General features: G+C 50.2%; 1 protein-coding gene across 2 annotated transcripts in view; it reads right to left on the bottom strand.

Moving 5' to 3' along the window:
- The window catches only part of WDR36 (WD repeat domain 36), a 580,433-nt gene that overhangs the window by 146,916 nt on the left and 409,906 nt on the right, over positions 1 to 23,611 (bottom strand). For both annotated transcript variants that reach the window (XM_085632587.1, XM_085632588.1), the window contains exon 19: positions 12,972 to 13,117. In XM_085632587.1, coding sequence (XP_085488713.1) covers positions 12,972 to 13,117 — 146 coding nt within the window. The remainder of the gene's footprint in view (positions 1 to 12,971; positions 13,118 to 23,611) is intronic.

Here is a 23,611-nt window from a genome sequence, read left to right as displayed (position 1 = left end):
TGATGCTTGGTCGGCACCGAGAGGGCGGGTTTCGACACCGAGGGCTTTGGTGCTGAGCTCGGTGTGGAGGTGGAGGCGGATTTTTTCTTCGGTGCCGAAGGGTGTTTTTCGGCACCGCTGGTAGGCTGGCTCGAGCCCGAGCTGCCGGAAGGCTTAATAGGCTTCTTTACCGGGCCCGAAGGTGGGGTGTTAGAAGCAGTGTCCTTGGTCTTGCCTAGGCTCGAAGGCGAAGGCGTGACCGAAGCCTTTTTGGGTATCGGCGTTGGTGTGGGAGGGGGTATAGTACTCACGACCCTCTGCGCCGGGGTGATGTCCTCCACATCTGAGTCGTCGGCCTCGGAAGCACTGATGAGGTCGTCGTCCTCTTCTTCGATGTTCTGCTGTCCCGGAGCTTCGACGTCGTCCCCGAAGATGTCGACTGGAGCGGAGGTCGAGGAGTGCGCCATGTTGCGTCTGGCCCTTCGATCTCGAATAGTCTTTTTGGATCTAAAAGACTTGCAGGCGGGACAGTCTCGAGCCTCTTGTTCAGGGGAGAGGCAGAGGTTGCACACCTCATGAAGATCGGTGTGGGGGAATTTGGACCCACATCGAGGGCACTTCTTGAAGGGAGTTCTTTCCATAAGCCGAGACCAGAGCCGGGATAGGCCCGAAGGCCGCCGTCGACGACCGGAATCGAAGAAGTGTCGAAGAGAAGGTGATTAAGATGATTTATTATCTGAAGAATCTCGATGAGCGAGGATTTTGCATCGATCGTTGAACTGCAAAAGTTCGGAACCAGAGCGCGAAGTATTACATCCGAGCCCGATGTCGGAAAAAAACAATCTGAGGATGGAGCCGAAGCCCATGCGCAATACGAACCAAAGGAGGAGTCACCGACCTCGTGACTTCCAAAGACTTTCCAAGAGGAAAAACAAACTGCAAACATCCGGGCCCAACACCAGATGGCGTTCTATGCACAGTGTATAATCTGCAGCTCATATGCCTCGAACATGTCATTGTCCGAGTCAGTACCAACAAGACTGTGTAAAGCTCTCTATTGGGTTAATGACACTGAACCATAAACTTTAGTTCAGCTTTACATAGTTCCTTCATTAAATGTGGTCTTAGATGAAGTTTGTGAACTGCGGTGACAACGTTGGCTTGAATCTAACCTAGTGTTCAAACTAATTAGTAGGTCCAAATTTTATGAAAACATTTGTGGCATTTCGTCCCACACAATGTAGTGTAGTGAGATGCACACCGGCGTACTCAAAAATTAGACACGTAACTCTTTCAAACTGTGTTTGGCGTGCAAACATGATACGCGCTCCGTCCAGTTGCGCGTTACAACTTAAACAAAACACATTGACTCCTTTTCGGCGCCACTTCAAGATGCACTGCCGTTCGAGAATGAATCAAATCAATCAATTCGTCCCACACTTCATCACTACAGGCAGGTCTTTAAGCTAATAGGATCATTTCTTTTTCATTGGGATATAGCTTAAAGATTAAGTTACTCACGATGTTAGCATCTGTTCTTGGCATGCAGTGCTGTAGATTCACAAGCTTTGCATACTTGAGCCATCTAGTGTTGGGTCCGTATGTGTGTAGTTAATTTTTCTTCAAAGAAGTGTTTCGAGTCACGAGGTAGAGTGACTTCTCCTCTTGGTAATACTGCGCGTGGGCATTGACTCCATGTTAGAGTCTTTTCACGCAGGCGAGTGAGAATGGAGTATAGAGCAAGTAGAGAAATAGACATGTCCATGCATGTAAAATAAAGATGAATATAAATTACCACAGCCTCAGGTGTCCGGAAAGGACGGAGGGCGTATGTGAATCTACAGCACTACATGCCAAGAACAGATGCTTAAATGGTAATTGACAATCTGTTTGAGGCATGTGTGGCTGTAGATACACATGCTTTTAATAGACTGTAAATCAATGCCCTCTAAACGCAGTGGCTAACCTGTGGGTGTTGCACTTGTTTGAAAGCATGTTTTTAGTACTTCCTGTCCTACATTAGCTTGTTGACGTGCTAAAACATCCACACAGTAATGTTTACTGAAGGGGTGTGGTACAGACCATGCAGCTGCTTTGCAAATATCAGCTAGTGGGATGTTAGTTAGCCCCTATCTTACGTGTAGAATGTACTCTAGGGGGCATGGGTAAAGTCCCTTTGGCTTTAGCATAGCAAGTCTGAATGCATTTAACTATCCAGGGGGCAATGCCTAACTTGGATATAGGTTTTCCTTTGTGTGGGAGTCAAAAAGCAACAAAAAGTTACTTTGTTCGCCGAAAGTCTTTTGTTCTATTAACGTAATGAATAAGCGCTCTTTCAGCTGCGGTATCTGAGTGAGGGAAAAACACAGGTTGCTCAACTGACTGATTAAGGTGGAAAGGAGAAAACTTTTAGGAAGGGACTTAGGATTTGTACGAATCACAACCCTATTTCTTTGTAACTGGAAGAAAGGTTCTTCTAAGGTTCATGCCTGGAGCTCACCAACGTGAAGTGATGGCTATAAGAAAAGCTAATTTCTATTACAAAAATTGCAGAGAAAAATTATGCAAAGGTTCAAATGGTGAGCCCATAAGTCCTGTTAAATCAATATTTAATTCCATGTTAGTGCCGGTGGAACCTGAAGTGGAATTATTCTTTTGAGGCCCTCCTTAAAGCCTTTAATGACTGGTACCTTGAATACAGACAAACGTTGTCTAGTTTGATGGTAAGCTGCAACTGCGGCTAAATATAGCCTCATGGATGTAAAAGCCAAACTACAGTTTTGCAAATGCAACAAGTAACAAACAATGTTTTGGATAGTAGCATCAAATGGATCAATACTGTTTTTACGACAGTAAAAGACAAACCTTTTCCAATTAGATGCACAGCACGCCCTGGTAGCAGGTCTACGGGCTTCTTTAAGGATGGTCATACATTCTGCTGGGAGGTTCAGGTAATCAAACTCTATGACCTCAGGAGCCAAATAGCTAGGTTGAGCCTTGGGAGTGAGAAGATCAGGCTCGAGGGGAAGCTTCTTGTGCAGAACTCCTGATACGTCTGGTAGTGTTGTGAACCATGGTTGTCTTGATCATCTGGGGGCTACTAGCATTAGTGTGAGGGATGTTTGCTTGAGCTTCCAAACCAGAAGAGGGAGAGGTGGAAAAGAGTAGGCAAATATCCCTGACCAATTCATCCACAGAGCATTGCCCTTGGTGTGGGAACCTGGATGCAAGTTTGGGCATGTTGTGTTGAGGAGGACTTTCGGTGGAGTTCACACATGTGGACTTGTTGCCGCATCATGCTGAGGAAGTTGGCAAAGTCGTCTGTTCCCAGATGGTGTTCCACTAAGATGAATGTTGTACATGCAATGTAGAGCCCTGTGACTGAGACCATTGTGTTGCTAAACATTCTTGAAGCGGGCACATGTGCAGGCATGCATGTGGCTCCATGGCGATGCATGATGCCATCATCCCAAGTAGACGCATAACAGTTCTAACTATCAATTGTTGATTAGGTTGGAAAATTGGTTGCAGAGTTTGGAAGCTCTGGATCTGGCTGCATTGGGATAAGCAATTCCCTTCGGTATGTCCAGGATAGCTCCTAGATATAGTTGAATTTATTAAGGCTCAAGATACGATTTTTGGAAACTGATGGTAAAGCCTAGTTGATGGAGCAAGACTATAGTGTTTTGACTGTGCTGTAGACACGGAGTACTGGATTTGTTAAGCCAGTCGTCCAGATACGGGAAGACAGGAACATTATGTATGCACAGCTGCGGTGCTACTACTGCTAGGCACTTGTGAATACTATAAGTGCTATAATCACTACAAATGGGAGGACTTTGAATTGCTATTGCTTGCCTGCAATGACAATCTTAGATATTTGTGCTGAGCAGAGCATATTGGAATATGGAAGTAGGCGTCTTTCAAGTCTAGGGCTGAGAGAAAGTCGCTTTGTTGCAGAAGAGAGATCACATCTTGTAGAGTGACCACAGGAAAATACTCTGACAATGTAATGGTTCAGAGGCCTCAGATCTAATATAGGCCGTAGAGATACGTCCTTTTTGGGGATTAGGAAGTAGAGCGAGTATACTCCTGAGCCTTGGTGCTGTAGAGGGATGGCTTCTATTGGTCCTTTGAGGAGGAGGGCTGCAGTGTTTGGTGTTCCAGAGAGAGCTTGTGAGTGTGAGGTTGGAGGAAGCTGGCTCTGTATATACCATACCAAAGAAAGGTATAGTGTGCACAGAGTCCAGTGAAAGCCCAAAGGTAGGCAGAGGTAAAGTAAGATAGCACCTTACTCTCTTGGCGGTAGTGTGATCGAGCAGTAAGGAATTATCAGAGGACAGTGTTTAGCATTTGTTGTACACACTTAATCAGCAAATGATTTCACACACTCAAAGACTGAACTTCCGACCAATTTTTTTTGTATAAAAATATTTTTTGTTATTTTATATACAAATTAAAGTTATATAGTATATATAGAACCAAGCAAGCCTGTAACACACAAGTGATAAGTACTTTGCAGTAAATATACAGATTGTAACAGTTTGGATTGCAATTGTAAATGTACTTTGATTTGATTACAGTAGTATTACAGATAATGCAATGCTTTTCAGAATACAGTACATATACTTTGTATAGGATTTTGAGTAAAATTACAGGTAAGTTACTTTTGAGATTACTTTTCTTACACAGTGTAGTATAGCTGGATACTACACTGGGATATTTCCTGTAAACGGGTAAGTAAAATCGTTTTTGTTAGTACAGTTTTAAAGAATTTCTTTAGGTTTTCTAACTCCACACTTCAAAACTTTTCCAAGAAAAACAGTCAATGTTATCCTATAGAGGAAAGGAAAATGCAACTTACCAGTATGCATCTATTCTTGGCATGTAGAGATGTAGATCCGCATACTTTTGCATAGATCGCCATCTGGTGTTGGGCTTGGATGTTTGCACTTTGTTATTGTAGAAGTCTTTATAGTCACAAGATAGGTGACACCTCCTTTGGTTAGTAGTGCGCATGGGCATCGACTCCATCTCCAGATTGTTTTCGCCATAAAGGGTGATGATGGAGTTAGTCAGAAATAGAAAAGATGTCCATGTGTAATGTATCTAAGTGAGATAGTACTGCAACACATATAAGTGTCCGGGGAGGCGGGTGATTTGTATGCAGATCTACAGCTCTACATGCCAAGAACAGATTCATAATGGTAAGTAGCATTCTCCGTTTGAGGCATATGAGCTGTAGATCGCATACTTTTTCATAGACTATACAGCAGTTACCCCGTTAGCGGTGTATGTGCTGCAGTAGTTTGAAAAAGTGCTCTTAGTACAGCCTGGCCCACACTAGCCTGTTTTGCCTGCACATCTACACAGTAGTGTTTTGTGAAAGTGTGTGGTATAGACCATGTTGCGGCTTTGCAAATGTCATCCATGGGGATATTTCCTAAGAATGCCATGGATGCCCCTAGTTTGAGTGTGGAATGCGCTCTAGGGGAATGGATAATGTATGCTTTGCTTTTTGGTAGCATATTTGGATGCATTTAACTATCCACCTGACAATTCCAGCTTTTGATATAGGATTGCCCTTATGTAGTGGTGAGAAAGCTCCAAAATGTTGTTTAGTTTTCCTGAAAGTTTTTGTCCTTTCAATGTAGCAAAGAATAGCTCTTTTGACGTCAAGCGTATGAAGAGCCCGTTCTGCTACTGAGTCTGGTTGAAGAAAAAAGACTGGGAGCTCAACAGACTGGCTAAGGTGAAAAGGCAAAACTATTTTAGGTAAGAATTTAGGGTTAGTCCTAAGAACCACTTTGTTGTGATGTATTTGCAACAATGGTTCTTGTATGGTTAATGCCTGGAGTTCACTCACTCTTCTGAGAGATGTGATGGCCACAGGGAAAGCTACTTTCCATGTGAGGAACTGTATGTAAAGGTTCAAATGGGGATGAGCCTAGTAAGGACAATATTTAGATTCCATATTGGAGAGGGTGGAATTCTGGGAGGAATTATTCTTTTAAGGCCTTTCATAAATACTTGGATGGGAGGTACCCTAAACAGTGACAAGTGTTGTCTGTTTTGTAAGTAAGCTGCAAGATGTAATCGTATCGATTTGTATGCCAGATTACATCTTTGTTGATGCAGTAAATAACAGCTTATGTTTTGAGTTGAAACATCTAATGGATTGATTGTGTTATTGCAGTAAACAACAAATCTTTTCCATTTAGCTGCATAGCATGCTCTAGTGGTAGGACGTCTAGCTTCAGTAATGAAGTTCATGCAGTCTGGTTGGAGATTAAGGTAACCAAACTAAGACTTCAGGAGCCAGATCGCTAGGTTCAGTTAAGCTGGTTCTGGATGTCTTATCTCTCCATGGTTCTGTGTGAGAAGTTTGGGAGAAAGGTGCAACTTTTGGTGTGGAACTAGTGAAAGTTCCAGTAGTGTTGTGAACCATGGTTGTCGGGCCCATGTTGGAGCAACCAGGATCATTGTGAGAGACTGTTGCTTGAGCTTGCTCACCAGTAACGGAATGGACGGGAGAGGCGGAAACGCGTACGCAAATCTGCCTGACCGGTTCATCCATATCGCATTGCCTTTGGACAATCGGTGTGGATACCTGGAGGCGAAGTTTGGGCATTTTGTGTTTAAATGTGTGTCAAACAGATCTATGTCTGGGTGGCCCCACATTTGAAAAAACGGATCACAAACTTGCAAATGAAGTTCCCATTCGTGAATCTGCTGTGTTGACGACTGAGCAGATCCGCAATTTGATTGTGTATTCCAGGTAGATGCTCTGATAAGAGATATATCTTTTGAGGAATGGCCCATCTCCAAATGCTTTGTGCTAGGTGTGAAAGCTGTAGAGTGTGTGCCCCCCCCCCCCCGTTTTTGTATATAGTACGTTGCTGTCATGTTGTCCATCGGGACGAGGACAGTTTTTCCTACGAGATGTTTCCAAAATGAATTTAGGGCGAGAAATATGGTCAGTAACTCCAGGTGATTGATGTGGAGGAGTTTTTGTTGAGGGGTCCACATACCCTGAATGGTGTGGTTTAAGAGATGAGCTCCCCAGCCGGTGAGTGATGCGTCTGCTGTTAGCACAATTTGTGGAACCGGGTCTAAGAACGGCCGCCCTTTGGAAAGATTTTGTGTGCTCCACCATTGCAGAGAGCGATATGTGCGGCTGACAACCAACACCAGATCTGTAAGTTGACCTTGAGCTTGATTCCATTGTTGTGCTAGACATTCTTGCAATGGACGCATCTGGAGTCTTGCGTAAGGGACAATTAAGATGCAAGAGGCCATCATCCCCATTAGCTGCCTGAACACTCAAGCTGGTAGTGAGTGGTGCGGTTGAAATTTTGTTATGAGGGCTTGCATACTGGCTATCCTGGCTGGATTGGGGTATGCAAGGGCTTTGGAAGTATCTATTGTTGCACCTAGATACTGTTGGGTGTGGGACGGTTGGAGATGTGACTTAGTGAGGTTTATTGTGAATCCTAAGTTGTGCAGCAGCTGGATTGTGTTGTGTGTTTGTTGTACACAATCATTGCGTGACTTGGCTTTTATGAGCCAGTCGTCTAGGTAATGAAACACATGAATGTGTTGTCTTCTTAAGTGGGCTGCTACCACCGCAAGACATTTTGTGAAGACTCTAGGTGCTGCGGTGACCCCGAATGGAAGGACTTTGAACTGGTAATGTTGTTCGTCCACTACGAACCGTAGGTATTTCCTGTGAGCAGGGTGAACAGGAATGTGGAAGTAGGCGTTCTTGAGAACCAGAGTGGCAAGGAAATCGCCTTGTTGGAGCAGCAGGAAGACCTGTTGTAGCGTGACCATGTGGAAGTGGTTGGATTGTATGTACTGGTTTAACGATCTGAGGTCTAATATTGGCCTGAGAGTGTCGTCCTTTTTTGGAATGAGGAAATAAAGGAAGTAAATCCCTGTACCTTGTTGACGTTGGGGAACCGGTTCTATTGCATGCTTTTACAAGAGAGAGAGAACCTCCTGCTTGAGAAGCGCGAGATGTTCTGTGGACATTGGACGTTGTCTAGGAGGTATGTGGGGGGGTAGAAGTAAGTTCCAGGCAGTAACCATACTGGATAATTTGTCTTACCCACCTGTCTGTCTGTGGTGATGGAATTGCAGACAGGTAGGAACTGTGATAGTCTTCCCCCGACCGGAGTGGAGTGGTCTGGGGGAGTGGAGGGAAGTCACTGTTTTGTGGTGGGGAAGTTGCGGGTGTTAGAACCAAGTCTTCCCCCTCGGTTATTGCCTCTGTAAGTCCCTCTAAAATATCCTCTGTTAGGGATAGTTTGAGTAGGGCTTTTATAAGTGGAAGAGGTGTTTTCAATGACAATTGTTTTGGAGGCGCCCCTATAAGAGGAGCGACAAAAGGAACCTCTACTAGTTGTTGCCTGTAGAGCTCCCATAGATTTGGCTGTCTCTGTGTCCTTTTTCATCTTTTCTAAAGATGTGTCCACAGTAGGTCCAAAAAAGTGTTCCTGATCCAAGGGTTGATTGAGGATGGTAGACTGCACCTCTTGCTTAAAACCAGATACGCGTAACCACGCATGTCTGCGTAGTAACACACTTGTATTAATTGTGCGGGATGCTGTATCTGCTGTATCCAGGGCACATTTAATAGAGGTATTTGTGATTAACTCTCCCTCTTGTATGAGATCATTTGCCTTGGTCTTATATTGGTCTGGAAGGTGCTGCATGAGCTTTTCAAGCTCATCGTAGTGAGCCCTGTCATTCCGCGCTAATAAAGCTTGTGAGTTGGCAATACGCCAAAACTTTGCCGCCTGTGACACAACCCTTTTACCGGATGCGTCCAATATTTTAGACTCCGTGTCTGGCAGAGGGGCATCACCTGTGGTTTGGAAATTTGCCCGTTTATGGGCATTTGCCACTACTATCCAGGGGGAGTTGACCCTTAATGTAAGCTGGATCTGTTGGAGCTGGTTAGTATTTCTTTTCAATTCTAGGATTGAGCACCCTAGCCCTGACAAGATCTTTAAAAACCTCAGGGGCATGTTTAATCATCCCTTTTAGCATAGGGAGAGTATTTGTTGTTTTTTGAGGCTGCGAGATGGTCTCTAATAAAAAGTCTTCCTCCAGAGGGTCTGAGTGGAGTTGAACTCCATGGTATTGTGCAGCTCTATTTACCAGTTGCGCAAACGCTACGTTATCATCTGGAGGGGATGGTCTAGAGGGATACACATCTGGCTCAGGTACACCTGGGACATTATAATCATACCAAGAGTCATGAGGTGGGATACTGTGGGTGCCCTCGTCAGTATCGTCATGATCATGTGGTGGGTCTATGTCCTCATCCCCACCCCCTATATCCACATCATCATCTTGTGGTGCAGGTGAAAGAGGAGGCACTGGAGAGTGTGCTGGAGAGAGTGTTATGCTTGGAAGCTGTGGAGGTGGAGAGGAAGACCTCATTGGGGAGGTGGCTGAGTCTTTTTTCTTTAAGGGTATCTCAGGTGTTTCCGAGGTGTCCAATTTCCTCTATTTAGGTGCGAGGGAGCCGTTGGATCTGGATGAAACAGTTCTTTTGATGCACTGTCTTTTTTCGGTGCTGAGGAATTAGGCTCAGAGTCGTGTTTTGGACTGTCTTCTTTAGCTTTAGGAGGGGTTTTTGTGTCCTGCTTAGGTGGAGTTTTCGACTCCAAAGTTTTAGACTGCTTTTTTGGAGCCGAAACCTTGGGTTGACTCTGTTTCGGTGCCGAAGAGTCCGGTGTGGACGGTACCTTGGTTTTTTTCTTTCAGTGCCGAAGAGTCTGGTGTCGACGGTACCTTGGGTTTGTGTTTCGGTGCTGAAGATGATATTTCGTTACCGTGGTGTGGCTGGCGCGATCCCGAGCTGCCTGAAGGCTTTGTGGACTTCGGAGTCCGGCCCGGAGGCGGGGCTTTTGACGTATTGTCATGGTGTCGACCCAGACCTGAAGGTGAAGGTGTTAGCGGAGCCTTGTGTTTTTTCGGGGCAGGGGCGTCCACATCAGTACTCACGCTCCGTTGACCTGGAGTAATAGTCTTGTCTTCGGAGTCCGATTCATCGGCATCGGAGACGCTGGCTTGTTCATCTCCTGTCTCTGGATCATCTGGGCCTGCCACAAAGATGTTGTCCGGTGCCGAAACGGTTGATCTCGACATTTCGTGATGTCGAGCCTGGTGATCACGTATAGTTTTCTTGGACCTGAAAGAATCAAAGGCCTGGCAGTGTCGACTCTCGTGTTCTGGAGAGAGACAAAGGTTGCAGACCTTGTGGAGATCTGTGTGTGGGAATTTAGCCCCACACTTGCATTTTTAGAATGGAGTCCTTTCCATATGCTGGTTGATAGCGTCGATCGGCTCAACGGCCCGCGTCAATGACCGGACTCGAAGATTTAGTTGGATTTTGGATATGCGTCGATCGCAATCGAAACAATACCGTAGAACGGTGAGAACTTTGCGCGTCGAACGGTGAGAACTTTGCGCGTCGAAGGGTAGTCGGAAACAACACCCACCCGGAGCGCAGCAAATCACATCTGAACCCGATGGCGGAAAAAAACTATCTGGAGATGGAGTCGATGCCCATGTGCACTACTGACCAAAGGAGTCACCGATCTCGTGACTACAAAGACTTCTACAATAACAAAGTGCAAACATCCAAGCCCAACACCAGATGGCGATCTATGCAAAAGTATGCGATCTACAGCTCATATGCCCCGAACAAAGTGTTATCGGTTATGGGGTAAGTATTCGGTAGTGGGAGTTGAGATTCTGGGGGTAGACTCAGGGCTCCCCCAGGGTCAGGGATGCACTCTTGTCACACCCTCAGCGGCACTAAGGTGGCCGGGTGCAGAGTGCTGAGGCACAATGTTATCCAATGGGGGATAGGGGGTCTCCAGTTGGTGGTTGCTGACGAGCAGGCCCCTTGGTTGTGGGAGCCAAGCTCTTGGACTTTAGCTCGGGTCAAATGGGGAAACAAAGAAGCACCAAAGGTGCACCCTCAGCGGCACTAGGGTGGCCGGGTGCAGGGTGCTGTTTCGAAGTCGGGCGCCCTGTTGTTTGCAATGGGGAGCCTCTATGTTTGCAAAGGCACTGCAGGCTCGGGAACGAAGGTCTTCTGGGTGCGACCACCACTTCGAGAGGTAAGTTGGGGGTTGGTTAGGCACGTTTGGTATGGCCAGCTAAGGCCATGGGCGTCGGTGCAGGGGTGCCTTTTAGGGTTGGATCTTCTTACCACCTCGTGGTGTTTGCCCACTCGAGCTCGGGCCGTGGACGGTGGGTGCAGAGTGGTGAGGATTCGCGGTGTCCGGCCGGAGCCAGAGGTTGGAGATGAACGAATCCGGTGCTCACGGGAGAGACAGTCTTTGTGGTTGAAGGCACAAAGGTCCTCCGGGGTTTTCGAGGTTGCTGGCTGCAGGACACACCGGGTATTCGCAGGAACTGGTTCGAGGTGGATACAGGCCGGTAGGGCTGGGGCCAAATCAGTGGACACCTTCCTCTTGTTAGCTTCGGCACGGCTGTTCAGTCCTTCGTGTTTTCTTGTAGTTTCTTCTGGTCTGAGGAAGCAAGGTTCAGGGGTGCCCCATAATACTAGATTTAGGGGCGTTACAGGTAGGTAAAAAGTTGAGACCAATGGGTCCCTTCCCAGGGGTGGGTACACCCCGTATTATGCCACCCTCCAGTGGCAAGATGGCGGGGACAGACGTGTGCTCAACCCCGCCTCCCCCACCTGAGGGGTGGAGTTGGCAGAGGTGGGCACACCTTTCTCTTTCTCACTTGTTTTTCCCGTCTGTTCTCCTCGGGGTCAGAACCAGTTGGGACCAGTTGCTGAAAGCAGCAAGTGGCCTGGGGAAGCTCACAAAGGCGGCAAGCTTTTAAAGCTTCCCCTTCATGGACCCTGCCCATCCTACGGGAGGAGGCTTGTCACCTCGTACCAGGATGTGCATTGTTCCAGGCCCCCAAGAGCAGCAGGCTCTCGACCCAGAGATCCAGAAACATGTCTAGTGGTGGCAGCTGAAAGCAGTCACTCAGCCTGGACGCTAGTGGTAGGTTAGTTTTCAGGGGGCATCTCTAAGATGCCCTCTGTGTGCATTTTTCAGTGGGTTTAATGTGCTGAGAAGTTTGATACCAAACTTCTCAGTTTTCAGTGTAGCCATTATGGTGCTGTGGAGTTCGTAATGACAAACTCCCAGCACCAAATACTCTTAATGGCAGCACAGCAATGTCTAAGAATGCACTTAGACACTGTAGGGGTACAGGGCTCATGCACCTGTACCCTCACCACTGGTATAGTGCACCAAGCTAGAGGGGTGACTGATCTATGCCAGGGCAGTGGGTTGTAGGCATGGCACACAGGGATGTGTGCCATGTCGTCTCTTCACTTTGTTCTGCACCAAAACACGCAGCCTACAAAGGCAGTGTGTGAGTGTGAAGGTACAGGACCTCTAAGGGTGCCACAATTAGTGCTGCAGCCCTTACAGGCCTACTCTGGCCACAGTGTCCTGGGTACCTGTGGTACTATTTAAGAGGGGCTGACCTGTGGCCAGAGATGCCAATTGGGTTTAGGCTTCAATGCAGTTTTAGGGAAAGAACATAGGCCCTGGGTACCTGGTTACCAGGAGTCCAGGGCACACTCAGTCAAAACACATCAGCAATTCAGCAAAACGTGGGGGCAACCATGCAGAAAGAGGACACTTTCTCACAGAGGTGGTATGTTTGGAGGTGTGGTGAGGATCTCCAAACAATATCCATGTTGGATAATGTCCAACACCCATTGGTCCGAAGTTTTGGACTGCCTCATCTAGCATTTCTAAATTTCTCTTTGAAAAGACCACTGTCTGATAGCATGCAATGGTGAATTTGACTAATGGACTTGCAAAAATACAAATGATAAGAAAGCATGTTTATATGGTGGCAGAAATCCCAAGATAAAATATGTGCACATTTAAAACGATGCAAGTTCAGGCAAAAAAAGCTACACTAATAAAGGTTACCTTAATCACATCAAGATTCAGAAGATTCTTCCACCTTGACTCTGGCAATGAAGACAATGTTACTAATTGCTCTTCCAGCTGTTCAGGAGAATCATATTCAATCATTTCATCAGGTGCTTCTCCTGCATCGTCAGTAGTTATCACATCTAAGGAAAGAACAAAAATCACATTGAAGAAGATAAACTTAATCACAAGGTAGACTCAGAGTTACCTTAGGTACCCAAATCTATTTGAGGACAGTAAACAATCACAGTTCAGAAACACAGCATGCATCAACTTCTCTCAATGTTTATGGGGCCAGTATTCAGATTCTGATGTCATGTCATCAGCTGTAAACAGTTTAGCTGAAGTGGCTGGGTCATTACAGACAATGGCCTAACACCAGAAAATGTTAGTATGAGGTAATGAAGATGTGGCACTGTGTCAAATACATCTCTGTAGGAAAGTAGGATATTCTATGGTTACCCCACTTTTTGCCGTAAACGGTGTAGGCGGTATGATTCCAAGCACTGGAAGAGCCCTCCGTTAGGCTCTCTATGTCCCCGGTACCAGTCTTCCAGACCCGGACAGCACAAAATGGTTATTGCCGACCAGAGACACGAGTCTACCCTCCTGCTGCTGAGCCAAACTCGAGCAGGGGAAGGCAGAACAATAGGCATCCTGTCACAGGGAGCTGAAACCATCTCTCAGACATGATTTAGTGTATTGGGGCAGGGTGGGTGCGTTTGCCAGCGCCACTCAGTCTGCATGTGGGGCACATTTGGTGTCCCCATGCATAGTCCAGTTCAAAACAGTCCTGGGAGCCATTGGCTCCCACTCTGGTGCAAAACTAGACAAAGGACATGGGAGTAACCTCCCCTCTGTCCAGAACCTCCCCTGGATCAACCCAACCCTTTCCCTAGGGTACTTAAGGGCTTACCTGGGTGTAGGTCCCTAGATTTGTCGTGGGATAAGATTCAGATCAAACACCACTTCTACTGTCTGGGCACTCTGGACTTCGCAGGACTTCATTTGGGCTTGACTTCGTCCCCCTTCCAGTCTGCTGAATCGTCTGTGCACCATACAGGAACCTTCCAAGACAAGTGGGCATCAAAGACACCTGAAGGAATCTCCCTTGGAGTAAAGGAGTCACTCCCCTGCATTTGCAGGCACCGCAACGAAGTCGACAGGTCTGTTGAACCTGAGCTCCTCCGGATTCAGAATGGCTCTGCAACACAGGTGGTGGTTTCCCACAGCTCCCGAGGCCTGCCCTGCCCTCTCAACAAGTTTGAGGCCAGTATCCCTTGTGGGGGGGTTGCAATAACTGGATCCCTGTGCACTGTGTCAACTTACAGTTGCAAAGGCGTGTTGACTTCTCTCGAAGAAGATCTTCGGGCTCCAAGTAGGCCCAACCTCGAGCATCTCCTGGGACCAGAATCTTCAGCCACACCGCACCGTGTGCATCGTGGCCTGCGTCTTTTGGTGAGCTGCTTGAGGTCCCTCGCGACTCCAGTGCCTCCGGCCTGTGGGTCCATTTGAGGTTCACCTTTACTTCTGTTGGGCTCCCCTGATTGCTCGTGGCCTGCCCTGACTCCCCTACTTTTGGTGAGTACCCTGGACCTTGCTGGTCCAGACACTGCACCTTCTTCGACTTCTGCGTGGGTTGCATTTGCCAAGGCTTGTTGGTGCTCTAGCACGGCACTGACCCCTCTGCAATCGGCATCAGACGTGGGGCAGCTCGTATATGGCTCCTTGGCTTCCTCAGCGTCACCTGGTCCTCACAGCTGCAGAGTCAAGGTCCTCGCCACTCTCCTGCAACACCCGACATCGGAGGGCATGCGTCTTCCAAGTCTCCTGGGCACTCCTAAGTGACACAGACTCTGTCCCCTCTGCTTTCAGGTACTTCTCATCTAGAATCCACCTCCGGATTCCACCGGACACTTTCTCCTCGTCCAGCAGCAGCACATTCCTGAAGTCCTCCATTGGAAACTAAGCCGGTTTCAGACACCACTTTACACGTATGCACCCGACGAACAAGTTACTTACCTTCGGTAACGATGTATCTGTAAGAAACATTAGTTAGTTAGATTCCTCACCTTAGAATATCCCCAGGCGTCAGACTGGATCCGGAAGATTTTTCGTCAGCAATACCCCTTGCGCGTCGCTAGGCGTCGTCTGCGGCTCCGCGTCCGTCGTCGGCGTCGTGCGCCGGAATGACGTCGTCGGAGTACTTAGACGCCGCCCTCGCGCGCTGACGTCAGTTCTTGTACATAGCTTTCCGCGCCAGGAACGCAGAGCCATGCAAAGACCGACACTGGTGCCAAAAATAAAATCTAGGGGCCTGAAAAGGATAACCTTAACCCTAGATGTCAGTTCGCAGAACGGGGAGGATGGGTGGGTCGGTGAGGAATCTAACTAACTAATGTTTCTTACAGATACATCGTTACCGAAGGTAAGTAACTTGTTCATCTGAAAGAAACACGTTAGTTAGATTCCTCACCTTAGAATAGATACCCAAGCAATACCATCCCCGGTGGTGGGTCTGCGAACCAAGATCACACCAGAAAGTCCTGGAGGACAGAACGGCCAAAGAAGCCATCCCTCCGGACTTGGCTGTCAAGGCAATAATGCCTGGCAAACGTGTGTAGCGAAGCCCACGTCGCCGCCTGACAGATGTCCTGCAAAGGGACTCCCCGTCCCAAGGCAGTAGTAGCCGCCGTGGCCCGAGTAGAATGGGCGCGCAGCCCAACAGGAGGGTCCTTTTTAGCCAAGGAATAGCAAATTTTTATACACAAAACGACCCACCGAGAGATGGTCCGTTTGTGCACAGCTTTCCCCTTCTTAGCGCCCACGTACCCAACAAAAAGCTGGTCGTCCACCCGGAACTGTTTGGTGCGGTCCAGATAAAAGGAGAGCGCACGTTTTGGGTCCAGACGGTGGAGCCTCTCTTCCTCTTTGGAAGGATGCGGAGGCGGAAAGAAGGTGGGCAAGGTGACAGACTGCCCAAGGTGAAATGGAGTCACCACTTTAGGAAGAAAGGATGGACGAGGCCGAAGGACAACCTTGTCCGGATGAACAGATAGAAAAGGAGGCTTTGAAGATAAAGCCTGGAGCTCACTCACCCGTCTAGCCGAGGTGATGGCTACCAGAAAAGCAGTCTTTAGAGTTAGAAGACGAAGAGGACAATTGTGAAGAGGCTCGAAGGGAGCGCACATCAGGAATGTCAATACCAGATTCAAGTCCCACTGAGGCATTACAAAAGGGACAGGAGGGAACGTGTGTGTAATGCCTTTGAGAAAGCGTGTAACCACAGGGGACTTGAAAAGAGAAGGCTGATCAGGAAGCCGCAAGAAGGCGGAGATGGCAGCAAGATAACCTTTCAGGGTGCCCAGGGCAGAGCCCTGCCGGGCCAGAGAAAGAAGGAAGAGGAGAACCTCAGAAAGAGGGGCGGAAAGGGGATCCACAGCCTTTGCTGTGCACCATGCCACAAATTTGTTCCACCGGCAGGCGTATACCGTCTTTGTGGAGGGACGCCTGGCTGCCAGAATGATATCACAGACTTCAGGAGGCAAGTCAAATGGCATCAACTGCCGCCGCTCAATCTCCACGCATGGAGGTGGAGGCTGGACAGGTTCGGGTGGAGGACCGTCCCCTGCTGCTGCGACAGAAGATCCTCCCGAAGGGGCAGACGTATCGGGGGATCGGTCAACAGACTGAGTAGCTCGGGATACCAGTATCTTCGTGCCCAATCCGGAGCCACCAAGATGACTTGGGCCCGGTCGTGCCTGATCTTCTTCAGCACTCTGGGCAGAAGTGGTATAGGCGGAAAGGCGTACAACAGACCGCAACTCCACTCGTGACGAAAAGCGTCGCCGAGCGAGTGCCGCCTTGGAAATTCCAACGCGCAGAACTGCTGACATTGCGCGTTCTCTTCGGTGGCGAATAGATCTAACCAAGGCTCTCCCCACTGCTGAAAGAGGCCTTGCGCCACTTCGGAGTTCAGACGCCATTCGTGATCCATCATGCACCGGCGGCTGAGTTCGTCTGCTCTGGCGTTCAGAGAGCCCGCCAGATGTTGAACCACCAGGGTGACGCCCTGGTGTTCCAGCCATGTCCAGAGGCGCAGAGCCTCCTGACAAAGGGTCCACGACCCCACCCCGCCCTGTTTGTTGCAGTACCACATGGCGGTGGTGTTGTCCGTGAACACCTGCACGACACTTCCCCTGACAGAGGGAAGGAAGGCTTTCAGTGCAAGCCGGATCGCTCTCAACTCCAACAGGTTGATGTGGAGACGAGACTCCGCCGGAGACCAGAGGCCTCTGATCTCCGCCTCTCCCAAATGGCCACCCCATCCCAGGAGGGACGCATCCGTCACTACGACATGCTCTGGTTGGGGAAGGGAGAGGCTCTTGCCCTTGACCCACTCGCGGTCCGTGAGCCACCACTGCAACTGCTGTGCAGTGCCCTCCGAGATCAAGACATGGTCGGACAGGTTGCCGTGATGCTGGGCCCACTGAAACTTCAGGTCCCACTGCAGAGCCCGCACGCGCCGCCTGGCGTGATGCACTAGTAGGATGCAGGAGGCCATCAGCCCCAGAAGCCGCAACACGAGCCTGACCGAAACCCGGGATAGAGGCCGAAAGATGGGAATCAGGGCCCGTATATCCCGGACCCGCTGTTCCGGTGGATGGACCCGGAACTGCGCCGAATCGAGAACCGCTCCGATGAAGAGGAGCTTCTGAGAGGGACTCAGGTGTGACTTCGGCACGTTGATGGAAAACCCCAGCAAATGCAGGAGATCCGCCGTAGTCTGGAGGTGGGAGACGACTGCCTGGGGCGAGCCCGCCTTCAACAACCAGTCGTCGAGATAGGGGAAGACTGGAACCCCTGATCTGCGCAGATGAGCTGCGACCACCGCCATCACTTTCGTGAACACCCGAGGGGCACTGGTGAGGCCGAAGGGGAGCACGGTAAACTGAAAGTGCTCTTGGCCCACGGTGAACCGCAGGTAACGCCGGTGGGCCGGCAGGACGGGGATATGGAAATATGCGTCCTGCAAGTCCAACGCTACCATCCAGTCTCCAGGGTCTAGGGCAGCTAAAACCTGAGCCAACGTTAGCATCTTGAACCTTTCCTTTCGGAGGAAGGCATTGACGTTCCGGAGGTCCAAGATAGGGCGTAGGCCCCCCTTGCCCTTCTTGGGAACCAGAAAGTAGTGGGAATAACAACCACGACCTACTTCTGGACTCGGAACGCGCTCGACGGCCCCCTTGGCCAAGAGAGCCGAAACTTCCTCGCGGAGAAGATGCAAATGATCCCCCGAGATACGGTGGTGCTGCGGTGGCATGGCTGGAGGGGTCGTCTCGAAGGGGAGGGAGTAGCCCCTTCGGACGATTTGCAGCACCCACCTGTCCGATGTTATGGACCGCCAGTGGAGCAGGTGATGGCGAACTCTGCCGCCCACTGGCGTGGTATGGGCCTGAAAGCTCGGACTAGGAGGGCTTTGAGGCGGATGCTGCAGGGGTGGAAGTGGGCTGACCACGTCGGCCTCCATTTCCGCCACGGCGGAAGCCACGTCCGCGACCGTGCGCAGGTTGGTTCTGCGGCTGGTGGCTTTGCGTACGTGAGGAGGCGCCCCTTCCTTGGCCACGAAAGGGGCGAAAAGCGGAGGTGTGCGCCCGCGGAGCCGAGAGGCCCAAGGACTTGGCCGTAGCCCGGGAGTCCTTAAAGCGGTTCAGCGCACTGTCCGCCTTCTCACCAAACAGGCGAGTGCCATCAAAGGGCATGTCCATGAGGGTGGTCTGGACATCCCCGGAAAATGACGTCGACCGCATCCAGGCGTGGCGGCGGAGCGCCACCGTGGTTGAAATCGCCCGACCCAGCGAGTCCGTGGTGTCAAGCCCACATCGTATGGCGTGCCGTGCTGCATCCCTCCCATCGGCCAAAGCCTGGGTAAGGCGCGTCCGGACCTCCTCCGGACACAGGGGCAGCACGTCCTCCACCGTATCCCACAGGGAATGGGAATAACGGTCCAAGAGACAGGCGGTATTTAAGGACCGCAGGCCCAAACTAAGGGACGAAAACAGTTTCTTGCCAAACTGCTCGAGTCTCTTGGAATCCCGGTCCGGCGGAGCTGTCGGGAAGGAGGATTGGGAGGTAGAGGCCTGGATAACCAGACTCTCGGGGGTGGGGTGTTGGGACAGGAAACTGGGGTCGCCCGGAGCAGGGCGGTGGCGCCTGGCAACGTTCCTATCCACAGGAGGAACTGTGGAGGGCTTGGACCAGGTGCCCTGCAGAACGTCAGTGAGGGCCTCGTTGAACGGCGGCAGAGGCTCAGTGGAGCTTGCTGAGGTTTGAAGCACCTCAGTGAGGATGTTAGTCCTCACAGCCACGGCAGGCAACTCGAGCCCAAGGGCCTCGGCCGCCTTGCGCAGCACCACTGAAAATGCTGCACCCTCCTCCGAAGCCACGGTCGGAGGAGAAGTGAATCCAGTGTCTGGCGAGGTGTCCAGCCCACTGGCCTCCCCCAGTTCATCTGCCCAGTCCTGAGAAAGCTGTGACTGAACAGCCAGAGGGTCCTCGAACCCCTCCCAGTCGCCCCCTTCTTCCGATTCCTGATAAACAGGAGGAATGATCGGAACCGGACTGTAGAGATGGTAGGACTCAAGCGGCGTCGGATGCGGCGTCGGTCGACGCCGTACCGGCGCCGGGTCCGGATGAGGGCTAAACTGGGGTGTCGGCGTCACAGGCGTCGGCGGCGCCGGTGACGGCGTCGGTGGTTCAGGCGTCGGCGCCGGTGGAGGAGTGACTAGGTCAACCGGCGTCGACTGGGGCCCAGGCATGGGCCCCGCGGGGACCTGCGGCGTCGAGACCGGAGTCGTCGACGGCGCCGGGGCCGGAGCCGCCGGCACGCGAGGTCGCCCAGTCGAGTCCGCGGGGCCCGAAGGCGCGCCAGCGGGCGTCGACGGCGGGGCCAGGCTCCTCATGGCCGAGAGGAAGGCACTGATCTCCGCCGGCGCCGCGTCAGCCCCAGGGACCGGAAGGTATGGGGGCGGACGCGGCACCTGCGGCTCCGCCGGAGCCGCGGGGGTGGAACCACCCTGACCCTCGGCCGAGTCGCGCGACCGGCGAGGGGAGTCCGAAGAGCGATGTCGCCTCTTGGACTTCTTTGAGCGTTTGGACTTACCCGACGACTTGGAGCCGGACGATCGATGGCGTCGGCTAGGGCTCCGCGAGCGATCCTTGGACCTCCTCCTGGACCGGGATCGCGCACGACGCGGAGCCGAGTGGCGAAGCTCGAGAAGCTTGCGGGACCGCTCCCGCCTAGCCTTCGAAGTCAGGGCCTGACAGTCGTTGCACGACTCCGCGTCGTGGTCGGGGCCTAAGCAGTAGAGGCACCGGCGGTGGTGATCGGTCACCGACATCAGTCGATGACAATCCTCGCAAGCCTTGAACCCAGGCATCCTACCGGCACCAGATGTCGACAGACAAGGATCAAAAATGATCAAAAAAGATTTAGTCAAAAAAGACTAAAAGGGGTAGCTCTCCCGGATCTGCGCTTACTGGCGCGGAAAAAAGAAGAACTGACGTCAGCGCGCGAGGGCGGCGTCTAAGTACTCCGACGACGTCATTCCGGCGCACGACGCCGACGACGGACGCGGAGCCGCAGACGACGCCTAGCGACGCGCAAGGGGTATTGCTGACGAAAAATCTTCCGGATCCAGTCTGACGCCTGGGGATATTCTAAGGTGAGGAATCTAACTAACGTGTTTCTTTCAGATTTCCCTGGTATAGGTAACGTGGGTATTAGGGTATCCACGGGTGGGGTGGCTCTCCAACCTTCTATCTTCCACGGGGTTTCTTCAGGGTCCACTAGGAAGGGTCCTTAATCTTTAAAAATTCAACTGCGACTTACACGTAGACTTGTACGGAGCACGCAGTTGTGTACTCGCACTGTACAGGCTCTCTGTGGGGCTCCTACTTACTCACCTTGGGTGGTTCCATGGGTCCCCAGCACTTCTACGTCCTCTCGACATTGTCTTGACTCCAGTCGTGGTTCTTATACCACTTTCTTAGTATATGGGTTGGCCCCCCCCCCCCCGGGGCCCACTGTGTATCTCGTGCTATTTACTGTGATTTCTTGCAAAGTATTATGTGCATTCTGCATATCTTCTGGTAGGACATATTAGTATGTGTTATCGAGTATTATATAATAAATACATATTTTTATAAATACCTTGTGTGGTTATTTTCACTTAATCTAAACTATAAGATTGCATTCTGGTGAAACAAGCTGCTTTACACTCCCTTCTGGACTAAGCCTGAAGGCTGCGCTCCACAGCTACCACTTAGAGAGCTTTCTAAGGTTGTCTAAGAACTCTTAAATCACCATAAGGGTTGTCTGGACTGGTGCAAGGTATCAACTTACAGAAGTGTACATCATATACCAGGCCAGCTTCTCGCAATCTCTCTACATTGTATGCTGCACAAATTTGGTTAAGGCCCTTAAGGGGCACTGGCCTCAACGCCCCTTAATTGAGTATTTAGGCGACTGAGCCTCTGTCAAGAACTCTGATAGACTGCCAGTCCTTTGCAAATTGCCAGCAATCTCCCTTGGAGTAGAGGAGCTACTCCCACGCGATCTGCAGGCAACAAAACAGCAGAGACCGATTTACCGTGCAGCTGCTTCTCAATCGTACCCATGCAGGAAGAGGTCACCGTGCTCCAGAAGGTCAGATCCATCTCCCTACCAAGTGAGAAGATCCCAAGACCAACTGGAGCCGTATAGCACCAATACATGGTGTACCAGACCCCTTGCAGCAACCAAACCCTGTTTGGAGTCTAATCTGGACTCAAACGACACCAAAACTGAGCGGTCATCGAGGGACGTCAGCATCACAGAGACCGACTTCATGAGTGGCCCAGCTGTTCTGATTTCTGCACCCTCTACGGCAAGACCGACAACCACACATAAGGACTTGCGACCCACCAGCCCAGCTAAACTAACCCTTCTGCACCCTGGCCTGGGTTCCCGTAGAACAGACTGTGCCGCCTTGCTCTTAGGACTTTCTGAACCAAGCACCACCACCCCCCCTACCCACCTAAGTTGGGAGCTCCTGGTCTTGTACCCAAGTACCCCAAGAGCACCTCTCCAGTCTGTTTTTAGGCACCCCCCTCCTTCGGTGTAGCGCATAAGGCTACCAACGTACTAGCACCTCTGCACCCAGATGTCAGAGGGCAGGTAAACTAACTGCTAGTGATACTCTGGAACTCACCCCTCTACCACCTTAAGTCCTGAATGGAACCGCCCGGAAAACTACCTGTATCCCTTTTTCGACCATAGGAAAGCATTGCGCTTAAAGACGCATTTGAGTGAACATTTTACCTACCAGTAAAATTCGATATTTTAAAGAGTACTTACTTGTTTAAAAAGTGTTTAGTATCGACATTTATATAAAAATAAGAGGTTTTTTTCTAAATTGGCATTGGGTTTATTCTGGTGTGCGTCTCATTTATTGCCTCTGTGAGTACAACAAATGCTTAGCACTAGTCTCTGATAAGCTTAAACTGATCGCCCACTGTTTGATGTGGTCCATCCCACTTTTTGCCTGGTACATGATGTGATTTCAACTGAAAGTGCACTGGGTTCCTGCTAACCAGGTCCCCAGTGCCAGATTTCTTTCCCCAAAACTGTACAACTGCGTCCCCAATTAGCAATACCTTTAGCACTCTCTGTAAGTCGCTAGTAAATGGTGCACCTGGTACATAGGGCCTGAAGTACTAAAGAGGGTTCCCCACAGGTTACAGAACAAATTGTGCCACACCAAGGGACCCCTCAACAAACTCATGCAAGGCTGCCATCACAGGCTGCGTGTTTTGGTGCATATTAAAGTGAAAACACACCATGACACACATCCCTGTGTGCCATGTCCCCCAACATTGCATGTAATATTTGTAAGTCACCCCTACCGGAGGCCTTACAGTCCTAAGGCAGGGTGCCTTATATTACATGAAAGGACTGTGAGAAAATGGGGTTCTGTTGCAGTACACCCTCACCCCCCTTTTTGCCTGGCTTTCAATGCAGCTTGGACTGTCAAGCACTGGGTCCCTACTATCCTGGTTCCCAGTACCAGTGTTATTTCCCTAAAAAATATATCTACGGTTGGTACTTCTGCCTCCTCTAAGTCCCTAGTAAGTGGTACCCTGGGTATCTAGGGCCTGGAAGCTGAAGAGGGTCCCCTGGGACCCCCTCAATAGGACCATGCCACTGCCCTTGCAGCTTTCATGCCCTTGTGAGGTGAAAAACAACAAAGTTGACATGGCACCCTGCCATGCCAGCCAGCACTGCCCGAAGGTATAGGCAAGTCACCCCTCTAGCAGGCCTTACAGCCCTAAGGCAGGGTGCACTATACCACAGGTGAGGGCATATCTACATGAGTATATATGCCCCTACAATACTTAAGTCAACTCTTAAATATTGTAAGTGCCAGGGAACTCATAAGGAGTACATGGGCTGGAAACTCGACAACTCGAGTTCCCCAACACCATAATGGCTTCACTGAAAGAAGGAGTGTTTGGTACCAAACAACTCCTTGTAATAAATCCACACTGATGCCAATGTGAGATGTATTAAACCATGTAACTCGGAGGACACCTCAGAG

This window comes from Triturus cristatus, chromosome 2_1 (genome assembly GCF_964204655.1).
Source record: "Triturus cristatus chromosome 2_1, aTriCri1.1, whole genome shotgun sequence".
Taxonomy (NCBI): Eukaryota; Metazoa; Chordata; class Amphibia; order Caudata; family Salamandridae; genus Triturus; species Triturus cristatus.
Note: the sequence above shows the minus strand (reverse complement) of the source record. Positions and strands in the feature narration are given on the sequence as shown.